Source organism: Pseudochaenichthys georgianus, chromosome 5, assembly GCF_902827115.2.
Source record: "Pseudochaenichthys georgianus chromosome 5, fPseGeo1.2, whole genome shotgun sequence".
Taxonomy (NCBI): domain Eukaryota; kingdom Metazoa; phylum Chordata; class Actinopteri; order Perciformes; family Channichthyidae; genus Pseudochaenichthys; species Pseudochaenichthys georgianus.
The window spans coordinates 42,194,652-42,210,392 of record NC_047507.1 but is presented as its reverse complement, the minus strand read 5'-3'; the positions used below and the strand labels follow the sequence as shown (position 1 = coordinate 42,210,392).

Below are 15,741 nucleotides of genomic sequence, written 5' to 3'. Positions count from 1 at the left end.
TGTATGCACTGCTCTCAACATGCCCAGACTTGTAGTGATGTTCACCTCTTTTAATACTTTTTGCCTCATTCTGAAAGAAAGAAGTGACGGCCGTCTTGGTGTGTGGTGCGAGACGGGAGATGTAGTTCATTGAGCGGTTTCACAGCGGTTTTAATTTTTTTGACTTGTAAAATTATCTTTTAAATTGACAAACATCATATGTGTAATTCGTGGCACAATTCAAGCGGGATCGAAAGATAATCTTTCTCTCTCCATTGACTTCAATGCATAACTTTTCCGAAATAAGGTTGCATGTCGCATGGAGCTCAACCGGAAGGGGAGGGACTTCGCCTCTCTATGGAGAAATTGCATTGCTTTTTTTTCAAAAGAACCGGAAGGAGTTTACTTCCTGGTTTTAGGATGTGTCACTGTGGCACTCTATGAGGAAAATAATATATTGGATTAATCAAAAAATTGATTTGGCTGGAGTCCAGACTCCAGTTCAACACTTTATATATATAGTCTATGGCTCAAACCCACACACAGCTGTCATGCATTGTCATGGTAACACTTTGTAATCAGCCACTGTACAAAAACAACATGCTATATTATATGCCACCCATATGAACTGTTGTATGTGTGTGTTCATTTATTTAAGTGTAAGGCTGAGGTTGTATTGCACATTATGGGATGCTATGCTATAAGCCAGTGTGTGTTAAAGTCAGGTAGATAAAAAAAGTGTTCTAGTGATAAACTGTATCATCAATATTCTTGGTAATAAAATGGTATCAAATACCAATGTGTGATTGTGGCTTGTAGTGACTAACCATACAGGGAATTATTTTACGACTCTGCATCTCTACAAAGCATTAACTTTGACTCTTTTAGGTCATTGTTTTTATCCAACAGTCTTTGCCTCAATACTTACTTACCCCAGTAGGCAGAAGTTTTTAGCAAAAGCCCTGCCTGCACACTATACAGTATTGCAAACCTCAAACGGTTGGTGGGCCTTATTGCCACCTAAAGGTACATTTTGGACTTGTGAACATAGCAATTTAGCTGGTAATGGTATCCATTTTACTGACTTATAATATTACTTTCTAATAGTAATCTAATACAGAGCAGCTAACAGCTGGTTTAATCATGATGACAAAGAAAGTCAACGGTTTTGTTTTTTTAAAGTGGATGTTCCTTTAAGGGCGTCACGCTCCATGAAACATAGAAATGACCGCAATGCTCTCCGGAAAATGTAGTTTTATTTGAACGTACAGCCTTATAACAATATGGCTTAAAATATACCGCTTACTTCATTTCCCACAATTCCTATAGGTATTGTACTTCCTGGTTAGATTCCACGTAGCTTCAGTGCCGTTAGAGAGTTTCAGATTAGGAAAATAGCTACAAACGAAGACTTTTACGGCTTTATTTATGTATCTTCGACTGTTGTTCAGTCGTGTTTATAGACGTGTTATTAACTGTTATGATAATGAAACCACAGTGGCGCGTGACGCTGTGTTTACCCTCATATGAAGGCTAGGCTATGCTATCAAGCTAATATCACTAAGACTAGGTAGCAAGTAGTTGTATTGTTTACATATTTCTTTCAAGATGTATACCTTATTATCTGGGTTATATAAGTATGTTTTCCAAAAGGACGAATTCTGTGTTTTAATCCTGGGACTAGACAACGCTGGGAAAACGGTAAATGGGATGTTTCTCTGTAGTAGGCCTACAGCTGAGTAAACGCTAACTGGTTGGTCTTCATTGACTGTATTGTTGGTTGTGTTATGTTCTGCATTGTGCTGCACTCATCACTATGCTGCTTCGACAACTGTTTTCTTCTGCTATGTAATAATGAAATAAGTCATGTAATGCTATGCCTGTTAGCCTATGTCATGGCATGTGAATCACTGGATATACATATGTTATTGTCTGTTAAGTTGACAGTTGTCTCTCTTTGCAGACCTTTCTGGAACAGACCAAAACCAAGTTCAGTAAGAACTATAAGGGAATGAATTTATCAAAGATCACTACCACGGTTGGCCTGAACAGTAAGTGGATGTTCCAGTATGTTTTATTTGTGCTTGACTGCCCAGGGTGGAATACTTTTCTGAAATGCCAGTGAATTGACAATTAGCCCATCTCTTCTCAAATCCAGTACCATGGTTCCTTTGAGCACCTTGTCAGAGGAGTGCACAATGACAACTTGTGGCAAAAGCCAATCACACGTCACATAGTGAATCTTATAGGGGGTTGTTTCATGAATTGTAATTTACTAAGCTTATCTTACTTGTGAACATAGTCATTTTATGCATACCTGCTTTCTAAGCTCATTCCACTTCACTCTGTAACTCTCCAGACTGCTTGTTTTGATTGATTCCTCCCTCAGATCTACAGTTCTTATTTGAATACATGTTTCACTTTCCTTCACAGTTGGTACTATCGATGTGGGCAAGGCTCGTCTAATGTTTTGGGATCTTGGAGGTCAGGACGAGCTCCAGTCTCTGTGGGACAAAGTGAGTGAAGAATGCAACACCAACACCATAGATCAGGGGTGCCCACACTTGTTCAGCTTGGGAGCTACTTTTAAAATGACCACGCCCAAAGGATCTACCTACAGGGCCGCCCCTGCCCGATCTGTGTCGCGAGCGGGGGGGTGCTAGTGGACTAAACGGCGGATAAACTGTTATCATAAAGCATTTGCGCTTCAGGTGAGGAGGTGAGGCCCCCTCATAAGGGCATGAACCCGTATGGCACAATACAGCTCAGCCTGGCTTACCTGTACTTACCAAGTGGCAAATGCCATAGTAAGGATGGGCTAACTTTAAAAATAAATAAATATGTATTTGTTTTTTTCAATGCCCTGCGATCTACCCACTACCTTTGCGATCCACGTATCGGGCACCCCTGCCATAGATGAATGTACATTTCTAAATACACTCGTAACATGAAGTATTACATCCTGGTATATCAGACGTTCCCGACTGGCAGCTTCTAGCTACACCTTCGGCAGTTGTATCAAATGGTACCTTCACTTGTATTATTGGTCTCTCTTTGTTGGTCTCTCTTTGTTTACTTCTATTGTTCTGTTTATATGTGTTATATGTAGTATTATGCTGAATCCCATGGAGTCATCTATGTGATCGACTCAACTGATGAAGAGCGCCTGTCAGAGTCAAAAGAGGCCTTTGGTGAGTTATGTCTATTATATTTTCAAATCAAATGGCCTGTGACTTTATTCCATTCACGACATTGTAGTTTAGAGGCTTGTTCTAGTGCACAATGTTTATCATCACTTGACTTCATGACATGGTTTAGTGTGTTAGCTTAATGTGAAATCCATAATGTGACTTGTCTTCTGCAGAGAAAATGATCAGCAATGAGGCGTTGGAAGGTGTCCCGCTCCTCGTGCTAGCCAACAAGCAGGATGTGCCGGTACTGTAGGATCATTTCACTTCATGAAACCATGTACAGAATGAAGCAGGTTTATTTAAAACCACAGATTATATTCTATGTTTAGGCTAGAGCTGAGCGATTACAGGCTGAGTCTTAAACTGAAGCTTGGCTTTAAAGCAGCCCAACGGAGGTTTCATGTACGTTTAGTCCTTTCACTCGCAGCTCGGCTGCGGGGTGCTGGAGACGGGAGCACGTTGATGCGACCTTCCTAGCCGGAGGTATGGCCGCATGTTACAATAAACCTCCGTTGGGTCGCTTAAAAACAAATATCGCAAATCGAATCGCAATATTTGTCAGAAAAGTTGCAATTAGATTGTTTCCCCAAATGGTGCAGCCCTGGTTTAATAAGCTGTTTTATTTTGAATAGGATTCTGCTTCCAGCTTTTCAAATATATAATCATTTGTTGCTTCTTGCTGTTTTATGTCATGTAAAATAAGTAATCTATAGTTGTTTAACCGTTGGTTGGACTGTACAAGCAGTTGGGAACGTCAAGAGGGCCTGCTTCCCCTTAGTAACATGGAAATGAAAAGTATTTCTTTGCTGTTGCTTTCCCTCCCTTCTCAGGACTGTCTGTCTGTGCCGGACATTAAAACAACCTTCAGCGACTGTGCCCCGAAGATTGGAAAGAGAGATTGTTTGGTGCAGCCGTGCACTGCCCTGACAGGGTAAGACGGCTCGGTCTTTTGTCTTCTGAAGGTTGAATTTACAAACAGTGTATGACAGCGGCTGAAATCACCTTTAACGCCCCCCCGACCACATGAGAGCACCGCCGGCCTCAAAACCCATCTCTTCAGTAGAGACCTTTTATTTGTTACTACCCTTTTGTACCGTGGTGTCTACTGTTTGGTATTGTTCCATGCTCACTGCTTGCAGCACTTCGGGATTTGACCTCAAATATGAAGCGCGTTACAAATGAAACCCATTATTATTAACGGCGCATTATTTGCAACTAGCAACCGCCATCAAGGTGCGTCTCATGAAAGATATTGTACACGGCACATTATTGTATGAATGCAGTCTGCCTGTTGTGCAATGGGAGAGGGAAGATAACGAGTGCATTTTCTTTAAATAAAAGCCATTTCTTTTCCTAAATATTTCTCTTATGTGTTCAAAACAATTGCATATCGGGGAGCTTCATTCAGCAACTAGTTTGATCACCACTGAGGTCTGGGTCTGACCCCCGTTACTAATGGGCTTCACTCAGTCACCACCAACTCTCAGAAGACACACATGATGTCGCTGTGTGGCTATACACTCTGGTCCGTACACACTGACCTGTTCCATCTATTTTATTTGTATTTATCGTCATTTGTATTCAGGCTGAAGACTTTTGAGCGTGGAGTTGAACAGCCCACTGTAACAAGTTATTGTCATGTTCAGTGCAGGTGTGCGTGACACTGCTGCGGCTCTGGCACTGATTACCGGGAGCCTTTTTGAGTAGAAATAGAACAGCGCGCATGTTTGCTGTGCTCACGAACGGACGTCGCTTTGGGTGACGCTCCGAGGAAAGGACGTCCCCTTGCTCTTAAAACACATCCCCTTGCTTCTCCTCCCTGCTCGTGGTTTCCTTGCGTCTCTCCATGCTTCCCCGGTGGGAGGGACTAAGACGCAAGTGAGGGACGCAGGGATGGAAGTGAAGGGACTTGGCATGCAGCTCGAGACACTTGAAGCTTCGCAGCACGGTCAGGGGTGGGTTCTCCCGTTGAGGTACTTCACCTAGTAACTCCACAGTTTCATTTAGTCTCAGAATAGTTAGCTTACCAAATCAAAATGCTTACACGTACAAGAATACAACAGTTATAAGCTCAAAGTCAGGTCCCTGAGCTCCAACAGAAATGCTTCAGGTCACTGTATCAAAGGGATGGATGGTATTGAAACATGGCTGGGAAAGAAACAGTGAGTATTTATGGGCTGCACGCTCTTAGTTCTGTTAATGCCAGCTGTGCACAAACCACCAGAACTTTATTTTCAGCAGAACACCATCCGGGGTAAAAAGGCTCCGCCAGCTCGATCCAAGGGCTGTTCTTTGAGTCCTTGCTTAACGCCGTCTTCTCTTTGATGCAGGGATGGAGTGAACGAAGGCATAGAGTGGATGGTAAAGTGTGTGGTCCGCAACATTCACAGGCCACCCCGACAGAAGGACATCACGTAAGAGGCATCGGCACCCTTCACTCATTAAGGACATTCCATGTGAACCCTGGAGCTGACCCCTCTCCTCTCTCCTCGTTTGGACTTCTGCCTTGAGGCGCTCACTACAGACGGTCTGACAGGACCATTGTGCTTTGGATGGACTCTGTTCTTCTTGTTACTCGTTTTGAAGCTGTGTAACGATCTCTCCTGTCCCAGTCACGTCTGTATGGAGCTTCACTGACTGACTGTGAGGCATCAGCAAGACAAATCCAGCACCGTCGAGGAGGTTCTCTATTTTTTTAAGAGCATAGAACATCTTCGGAGCATATTCGTGCAAACAGCATTGACTCTACAGGAGGTCTGGGTAACAGCGTTTAGACCTAGCATGGAGTCCAGCTAGCATTAGCGCTTTTGAACTCTTTAATCCAACTACAGACCAGAGAACCAGGAAGCCCTCACTACTCTGTTCTTCACTCTACTTGTTTCCACCTTGTTATGTTAATCGCTCTTCATTTATTTGGCTTCACATAATCATCATAAGATAAACTCATGACAGATACATGACAACAATTACCTATTTTGAAGGGTAAGTGGAATTTCTAGGACTTTTACTTTGAAAAGCTTTCTTGTGTCAAATCTATATAATGTGAACTAAAATACAACACTCGGTGAAAAGGAGAATACCAACAGCTGTTTAACTTTTAGGAGCTTTTGTTAAATGTATTTGCATTTATTAGAGGACATGGTAATGGGCTCCATACAGAGACGTCCTGTTATCCGTCTTCTGTAAAGCATTCATCGTGATGAAAACAGGTTTGGAAAGGTTCAGAGTTCCTACAGCCGGGAGAAATCATACTGACCTCTGCTGAATGACTTCCACCCAGTGGTTGAACTTGGGGTGTGGTTAACAATCCAAGGTGACGTATTTTGTCTGTCATTTATATATATAAATATAGATGATATAACAATAAATGTCTGATTTCAAACAAACAACATCTGTCATGTGTTAGTTCTAAAGGGTCCTGCTGTCAGTTCTCACAATGCCCCCAGCATTGGGGCAATCAAACATATCCCCATAATATAATGAGGAAACTTGATATTGATGGATTACAGACAGAGGCTTCTCACCTAAACAGAGGACCACCAGATTACAGACAGAGGCTTCTCACCTAAACACAGGACCACCAGATTACAGACAGAGGCTTCTCACCTAAACAGGACCACCAGATTACAGACAGAGGCTTCTCACCTAAACAGGACCACCAGATTACAGACAGAGGCTTCTCACCTAAACAGGACCACCAGATTACAGACAGAGGCTTCTCACCTAAACAGGACCACCAGATTACAGACAGAGGCTTCTCACCTAAACAGGACCACCAGATTACAGACAGAGGCTTCTCACCTAAACAGGACCACCAGATTACAGACAGAGGCTTCTCACCTAAACAGGACCACCAGATTACAGACAGAGGCTTCTCACCTAAACAGGACCACCAGATTACAGACAGAGTCTTCTCACCTAAACAGGACCACCAGATTACAGACAGAGGTTTCTCACCTAAACAGGACCACCAGATTACAGACAGAGGCTTCTCACCTAAACAGGACCACCAGATTACAGACAGAGGCTTCTCACCTAAACAGAGGACCACCAGATTACAGACAGAGGCTTCTCACCTAAACAGGACCACCAGATTACAGACAGAGGCTTCTCACCTAAACAGGACCACCAGATTACAGACAGAGGCTTCTCACCTAAACAGGACCACCAGATTACAGACAGAGGCTTCTCACCTAAACAGGACCACCAGATTACACACAGAGGCTTCTCACCTAAACAGGACCACCAGATTACAGACAGAGGCTTCTCACCTAAACAGGACCACCAGATTACAGACAGAGGCTTCTCACCTAAACAGGACCACCAGATTACAGACAGAGGCTTCTCACCTAAACAGGACCACCAGATTACAGACAGAGGCTTCTCACCTAAACAGAGGACCACCAGATTACACACAGAGGCTTCTCACCTAAACAGGACCACCAGATTACAGACAGAGGCTTCTCACCTAAACAGGACCACCAGATTACAGACAGAGGCTTCTCACCTAAACAGAGGACCACCAGATTACAGACAGAGGCTTCTCACCTAAACAGGACCACCAGATTACAGACAGAGGCTTCTCACCTAAACAGGACCACCAGATTACAGACAGAGGCTTCTCACCTAAACAGGACCACCAGATTACAGACAGAGGCTTCTCACCTAAACAGGACCACCAGATTACAGACAGAGGCTTCTCACCTAAACAGGACCACCAGATTACAGACAGAGGCTTCTCACCTAAACAGAGGACCACCAGATTACACACAGAGGCTTCTCACCTAAACAGGACCACCAGATTACAGACAGAGGCTTCTCACCTAAACAGGACCACCAGATTACAGACAGAGGCTTCTCACCTAAACAGGACCACCAGATTACACACAGAGGCTTCTCACCTAAACAGGACCACCAGATTACACACAGAGGCTTCTCACCTAAACAGAGGACCACCAGATTACAGACAGAGGCTTCTCACCTAAACAGGACCACCAGATTACAGACAGAGGCTTCTCACCTAAACAGAGGACCACCAGATTACAGACAGAGGCTTCTCACCTAAACAGGACCACCAGATTACAGACAGAGGCTTCTCACCTAAACAGGACCACCAGATTACAGACAGAGGCTTCTCACCTAAACACAGGACCACCAGATTACAGACAGAGGCTTCTCACCTAAACACAGGACCACCAGATTACACACAGAGGCTTCTCACCTAAACACAGGACCACCAGATTACAGACAGAGGCTTCTCACCTAAACAGAGGACCACCAGATTACAGACAGAGGCTTCTCACCTAAACACAGGACCACCAGATTACAGACAGAGGCTTCTCACCTAAACACAGGACCACCAGATTACAGACGGAGGCTTCTCACCTAAACAGAGGACCACCAGATTACACACAGAGGCTTCTCACCTAAACAGGACCACCAGATTACAGACAGAGGCTTCTCACCTAAACAGAGGACCACCAGATTACAGACAGAGGCTTCTCACCTAAACACAGGACCACCAGATTACAGACAGAGGTTTCTCACCTAAACAGGACCACCAGATTACAGACAGAGGCTTCTCACCTAAACACAGGACCACCAGATTACAGACAGAGGCTTCTCACCTAAACAGGACCACCAGATTACAGACAGAGGCTTCTCACCTAAACACAGGACCACCAGATTACAGACAGAGGCTTCTCACCTAAACACAGGACCACCAGATTACACACAGAGGCTTCTCACCTAAACACAGGACCACCAGATTACAGACAGAGGCTTCTCACCTAAACAGAGGACCACCAGATTACAGACAGAGGCTTCTCACCTAAACACAGGACCACCAGATTACAGACAGAGGCTTCTCACCTAAACACAGGACCACCAGATTACAGACAGAGGCTTCTCACCTAAACAGAGGACCACCAGATTACACACAGAGGCTTCTCACCTAAACAGGACCACCAGATTACAGACAGAGGCTTCTCACCTAAACAGAGGACCACCAGATTACAGACAGAGGCTTCTCACCTAAACACAGGACCACCAGATTACAGACAGAGGTTTCTCACCTAAACAGGACCACCAGATTACAGACAGAGGCTTCTCACCTAAACAGAGGACCACCAGATTACACACAGAGGCTTCTCACCTAAACACAGGACCACCAGATTACAGACAGAGGTTTCTCACCTAAACAGGACCACCAGATTACAGACAGAGGCTTCTCACCTAAACAGGACCACCAGATTACACACAGAGGCTTCTCACCTAAACACAGGACCACCAGATTACACACAGAGGCTTCTCACCTAAACACAGGACCCCCAGATTACAGACAGAGGCTTCTCACCTAAACACAGGACCCCCAGATTACACACAGAGGCTTCTCACCTAAACACAGGACCCCCAGATTACACACAGAGGCTTCTCACCTAAACAGAGGACCACCAGATTACACACAGAGGCTTCTCATCTCAGACACATCATGTTTGGTTACGTCCTTTGTGTGACTGCTTTACCCCATCCAACTCTCCCCTTGCTTTCCCACACACATGCACACACACATGCATACATGCACACACACACACACACACATGCACACACACACACACACACACACACACACACACACACACACGCACACACACACATGTACACGCACATACGTCCCGCTGGCTGCCCATCGTTCACATACATTATACACTCTTCACCACACAGTGTACACACAAGCCCAACCCACAACCTCTCTCCTCCTCTATCTCCTAGGATTCTTCATCCTCCTCTCTCCTCCTCTCTCCTCCTCTCTCTCCTCGGATTCTTCATCCTCCTCTCTCCTCCTCTCTCTCCTCGGATTCTTCATCCTCCTCTCTCTCTCCGAGGATTCTTCCTCCTCCTCTCTCCTCCTCTCTCTCCTCTCTCCTCCTCTCTCTCCGAGGATTCTTCCTCCTCCTCTCTCCTCCTCTCTCCTAGGATTCTTCATCCTCCTCCTCTCTGCTAGGATTCTTCATCCTCCTCTCTCCTCCTCCTCTCTCCTAGGATTCTTCATCCTCCTCCTCTCTCCTAGGATTCTTCATCCTCCTCTCTCCTCCTCCTCCTCCTCTCCTCCTCTCTTCTCTCTTCTCCTAGTATTCTTCATCCTCCTCCTCTCTCCTCCTCCTCTCTCCTAGGATTCTTCACCCTCCTCTCTCCTCCTCTCTTCTCCTAGGATTCTTCATCCTCCTCCTCTCTCCTCCTCCTCCTCCTCTCTCCTCTCTTCTCCTAGTATTCTTCATCCTCCTCCTCTCTCCTCCTCCTCTCTCCTAGGATTCTTCACCCTCCTCTCTCCTCCTCTCTTCTCCTAGGATTCTTCATCCTCCTCTCTCCTCCTCCTCTCTCCTCCTCTCTTCTCCTAGTATTCTTCATCCTCCTCCTCTCTCCTAGGATTCTTCACCCTCCTCTCTCCTCCTCTCTTCTCCTAGGATTCTTCATCCTCCTCTCTCCTCCTCCTCCTCCTCCTCTCTTCTCCTAGTATTCTTCATCCTCCTCCTCTCTCCTAGGATTCTTCATCCTCCTCTCTCCTAGGATTCTTCATCCTCCTATCTCCTCCCCCTTTCTCCTACTATTCTTCATCCTCTCTCCACGTCCACGTCCCCCCCCCCCCCCCCCCCCCCCCACTGTCGACAACAATGACCAGCCCAGTATCAGGTGAGATGACTCACTCCACACCACGTAGTTCAAATGGTGTGTTGAGTGCAGGATAGGGCGGCGTGTTAGTCATTAGTGCATTGGATGGTCCTGTGCCCCCCATTAGTCCGTTACTGATGTGTGCAGGGTGCAGCCAGAATCTCCTAGGTTACTGATGTGTGCAGGGTGCAGCCAGAATCTCCTAGGTTACTGATGTGTGCAGGGTGCAGCCAGAATCTCCTAGGTTACTGATGTGTGCAGGGTGCAGCCAGCATCTCCTAGGTTACTGATGTGTGCAGGGTGCAGCCAGAATCTCCTAGGTTACTGATGTGTGCAGGGTGCAGCCAGAATCTCCTAGGTTACTGATGTGTGCAGGGTGCAGCCAGAATCTCCTAGGTTACTGATGTGTGCAGGGTGCAGCCAGCATCTCCTAGGTTACTGATGTGTGCAGGGTGCAGCCAGAATCTCCTAGGTTACTGATGTGCAGGGTGCAGCCAGAATCTCCTAGGTTACTGATGTGTGCAGGGTGCAGCCAGAATCTCCTAGGTTACTGATGTGCAGGGTGCAGCCAGAATCTCCTAGGTTACTGATTGTGAAAAGCTGTATTTAGCTGGGTTGAGATTTGCCTGAAGTGCTTCTTGTTTGCATACCAGTCAAAGTACGAGGACCGGAGATGGGAGCCGGTTAAACATTGATTTCCTTCACAAGAGTCGTTGAACAGGTAACGAGGATTTTAAGGCTAGAATAAAAACACAAATATTGCAATCAGGAAGAGCAAAGCAGGTTCAATCAAATCAAATGTGGCTTTAACATAGTAAGCATAAACAACTGACATGAGTGCAGGTGTGGCCTGGTAGCTGGAAGCTAAGCCCCCCCTCCCACAAGACCGTATCGGCCGGAGGGGTTTCAGCACTGATCGTTCCAGTAAAGTGGAACCACAGCTGGCTGACCAACACACAACAAAGCACACACTGATCCACACTGAGGCTGCAATACACCAAGCGTGTACAGTACCTGGTGACTTTACACTCCAGGGAAGAGACAACCACATTAAATGGGAAAATGATTATTGTATTATTTCAAATTGGATGTGCGGCTCTGTTTTGTAGAGTACTCCAATCAAAGTATACTTATAACCAGCGTAAAGTAAGACATGTATTCCTTAGTGTCCTTTAGTCATGTGTTGGTCTTGGCACTCAAATGCATTTAGTTATTCAGTTTGGTCTACTGTAATATGGCACTGTGATACCTTAGAGCAAGGAGACATGACTCATTTGATTATTACCATCACTAACTCGCGGAATACAAGTCGGCCATTAAAGGATTCAGTGCTCAATGCTCCCTCAATGTCCTCACCCCTCTCACAGTATCACGTGTGTCTCTGGTTCTTATAGAGCTAGGCCTGAGCAGGAACCACACATCTAACCAATTGTTATACCTATCACTTTATCACTACATTATTGTTGTTTTGCAACTGTTGTAATAATTGTATAGTAGATCATTACCATGTCATGGCAAAGGTGTCACCTTTTTCACATTCAAAACACTGAGAAAAACTCACCTGTTCAGACTGGCTTTGATGTGTGATTAAATGTGTTTTTTTATTGCTCAATTTTCATTTGACTTGTCATCGTATTTGTACTTCTGTAAAGCATCTTTGATCCTCTGATAAATTGCTTGATAAATGAAATGTATAATTATTATTACAGAGATGGTACTGGATCATCCACTAATACAGGTTTGACAGCATTCATGTTGCACTCAGTGACAGATACAGCTGTGCAAAGACAGCCGAAAAACAGCTGGAGGAAGAGGTTCAAACCTGCACAGCCAGTCACTTCAAATGCATTTAAAGGTTACCATGTCAATTGTGTTAGATTATCTTTGGAACCTTTAGAAAAAGCATTATCCGCGATGTAAACCAGCATTAACCCCACACATACATAGTACACAGTGTGTTGGAGTGTAATGAAGACTGCTCGTATCTCACTGGTCACATCAATCCTTCACTGTTACCTCTCTGCTCGCACATCTTCTTTGGATTGGCCCGTAGAGTCACCACTCCAGATGATCCAGATGGTCCACTGCCTGCAGACGAACCACCTGCTGCAGATGCTAGTCCATCCACTCCGCATGGTCCACATGGATGTGCCTCGCCAGCTGACTCCGATGTTCCCAGCCGACCTGGATATGTGTCTCCTCGTGAAATCCTACCACTTCCCAAATGTCCCCCCAGAGCACAAACCAACAGAAAGCGTGTGAAGACAGCCACCCTAACAGATACCCCTGAGAAGCAGGCCATAGAACAGGCTGGTGAAGAGAGACAAAGGAAACTGGCAGGGAAAAAACAAAATTGCAAAGAAAAGGGAAAACTGAAAAAGAAAGCACCCAAAAGGAAAACCATAGATAGCAGCTCTGAGGAGAGTGATGTCCCGGTCCCACCTGATGAGGAGGATGATGAGACAAGTGATCCTGGAAACACGGATCTGAACGTGGGTGACTTTGTCCTAGTTAACTTTGCAACCACACACAGGAGTCTCCGTTACGTTGGCATGGTTGAGAAAGTTGAGGATGACGAAATACTTCCTCAGAAGAATCCAGGGAAACAAGAAACAGTGGGAGAGACCCACGTTTGCTATAGAAGAAAATGATGTGGCACATGTTCCTAAAGGTGATGTGGTGAAGAAGCTGCCTCAACCTCATAGGCCTGGAGGAACCACACGGAGAGAGCAACTCGTCACCTTTCCCTGTAACCTTAGGGCTGGAATGTAGAGTAGGCCTTGTTAGAGTATGAGGCTGATGTTCTAATCCAGGTGGGTCTAGCCTGTGTCCTGAGTCCCAGGCTGTTCTAGCTGGTTCTGATGGTCCTTTGTTCTGAGCCCCAGACTGTGTACTAGCTGGTTCTGATTATGGGTCCATGTTCTGACCCCCAGACTGTGCACTAGCTGGTTCTGATGGTCCTTTGCTCTGAGCCCCAGACTGTGCACTAGCTGGTTCTGATGGTCCTATGTTCTGATCCCCAGACTGTGCACTAGCTGGTTCTGATGGTCCTATGTTCTGATCCCCAGACTGTGTACTAGCTGGTTCTGATGGTCCTTTGTTCTGATCCCCAGACTGTGTACTAGCTGGTTCTGATTATGGGTCCATGTTCTGACCCCCAGACTGTGCACTAGCTGGTTCTGATTGTCCTTTGCTCTGACCCCCAGACACTAGCTGGCTCTCTAGGTCCTGTGTTCTGACTCCCACACTGTGAATGTTAATTAAAACATTTTGAATTATATTATGCTGTATTTGATTTACTTTTTAGTACTTTGGGTTACTTTCAAGTGTTTAAAAAAAATGTGCTTAATTGACCAATCCCCATGATTCTGATACTTGTCCGACATTAGCTTTGGAATGTGTGGTTGTCAATCTAGCTATCAGGTTTCTAATTGTTACAACATGTGTTGTTATGGTAGTTGTAAAGTGGAAAACGTAAGTGGATCAGCTTACCCCCAACTGGTTCACTTTGCCCCCTTGATTTCTCTGGTCTGTCTAAGTTTACCCCTGAGCTGGGGTGAAGTGAGACACAAGACCACTTGTTTTTAAACAATCATATTTTCATTGCCCTTTGTCCTGAAGACATTCTGATCATTTCTATAGCTAGGAAACATCCTGAATTAATAGGAAATATGTAAATGTTACTGATATATAATTTTAGCTCGGCTAGAGGGGAGCAAATGTAAAAAATGGCTCACATTACCCCGCTCTCCCTATATGTGCTACATTGTTCAGCAACCCCCAGACTCAGTGCAATAGCCCTGGAGACGTGTAGTTGTTAGCCCTGGAGACATGTAGTTGTTAGCCCTGGAGACGTGTAGTTGTTAGCCCTGGAGACGTGTAGTTGTTAGCCCTGGAGACGTGTAGTTGTTAGCCCTGGAGACGTGTAGTTGTTAGCCCTGGAGACGTGTAGTTGGGACGTTTGTAGGACTAATGCGTCCATCCTAAATAATAATGAACCTCGGGTGAACGCATACATCTGGTTCTTCATGTAATGTCAGTAAAACATGGAACAGAAAGTAAACTTCACAGCATCACATCACGATGACCTCTGTAGGGATACTCCACATACAGTCTGTTGTACAGTCAACTATCAGGAGCTAAACGGTTCCAACCAAACAGTCTTCCTTCTGACCAGCAGAGGGCGCGTTTTACCATCAAATGTGATGCAAATCAGCTTCAGGCCTGGATCAATGTTATGCATACAGTATGCAGTGTGGAAAGAAGTACTCCAATCCATTACTTAAGTAAAAGTAGAAATACTATGGTCTTCTTAAATTAATAAAAGTAAAAGTCTTGATTTACAAATGTTACGTCAGTAAAAGTACAAAAATAATTAGCATCAAAATTAATGTATAACGAAAAAAAGTACTCATTTTGCATAATGGCCCATTTTAAATGACTAAAAAGCACATACATATTATCATCTAAATATTCTTCAATTATCAAAACCAAGAGTACTCGTTTAGCAGAATGGATCTTTTCAGAGTATTTTATGATTATTATAGGGTCCTGCTTTATGCATGTATGTAACAGCATTTTAGTATTGTAGTTTTCTCGATGTTGACCAAATGTATATTTGCCTCTGAAATTCGGTGGATTCGAAGTATAAAGTAGTATAAATAGAAATACTGATTTAAAATACAACTAGGTAAGAAAAAAGTACAATACTTGAGTAGTTGTACTTAGTTACTTTCCACCCCTGTGTTTATGTATATGGGTGCGAACTCAGTTGTTTTACTGTAGTGCATTTTATGGCAACGTAAATGAGGTGGGCAAAAGGACAGAGACCTCAGATCTACAGTTCAACAGCACCGTAAAACTATTCTCCAGTTCAGTTACACGCCTCTTAGTTTAATCGATA

General features: G+C 44.7%; 1 protein-coding gene across 1 annotated transcript; it reads left to right on the top strand.

Annotated features, from left to right (window-relative positions):
• The first annotated feature begins 1,318 nt into the window (after positions 1-1,318).
• On the top strand, positions 1,319-5,824 carry arfrp1 (ADP-ribosylation factor related protein 1). Its single transcript, XM_034082979.2, has 7 exons — positions 1,319-1,680; positions 1,943-2,030; positions 2,413-2,495; positions 3,089-3,170; positions 3,344-3,414; positions 4,001-4,101; positions 5,501-5,824. Exons 1-7 carry the CDS (start codon positions 1,588-1,590, stop codon positions 5,586-5,588), a joined length of 606 nt encoding a protein of 201 aa, XP_033938870.1. The 5' UTR covers positions 1,319-1,587; the 3' UTR covers positions 5,589-5,824.
• The last annotated feature ends 9,917 nt before the right edge of the window (positions 5,825-15,741 follow it).

Coding starts and splice junctions, on each gene's coding strand:
- arfrp1 (XM_034082979.2), top strand. CDS start 1,588: ATGTATACCTTATTATCTGGGTTATATAAGTATGTTTTCCAAAAGGAC. Junction 3,415..4,000: donor CCAACAAGCAGGATGTGCCG/GTACTGTAGGAT, acceptor CTCCCTTCTCAG/GACTGTCTGTCTGTGCCGGA. Junction 4,102..5,500: donor CCGTGCACTGCCCTGACAGG/GTAAGACGGCTC, acceptor TCTTTGATGCAG/GGATGGAGTGAACGAAGGCA.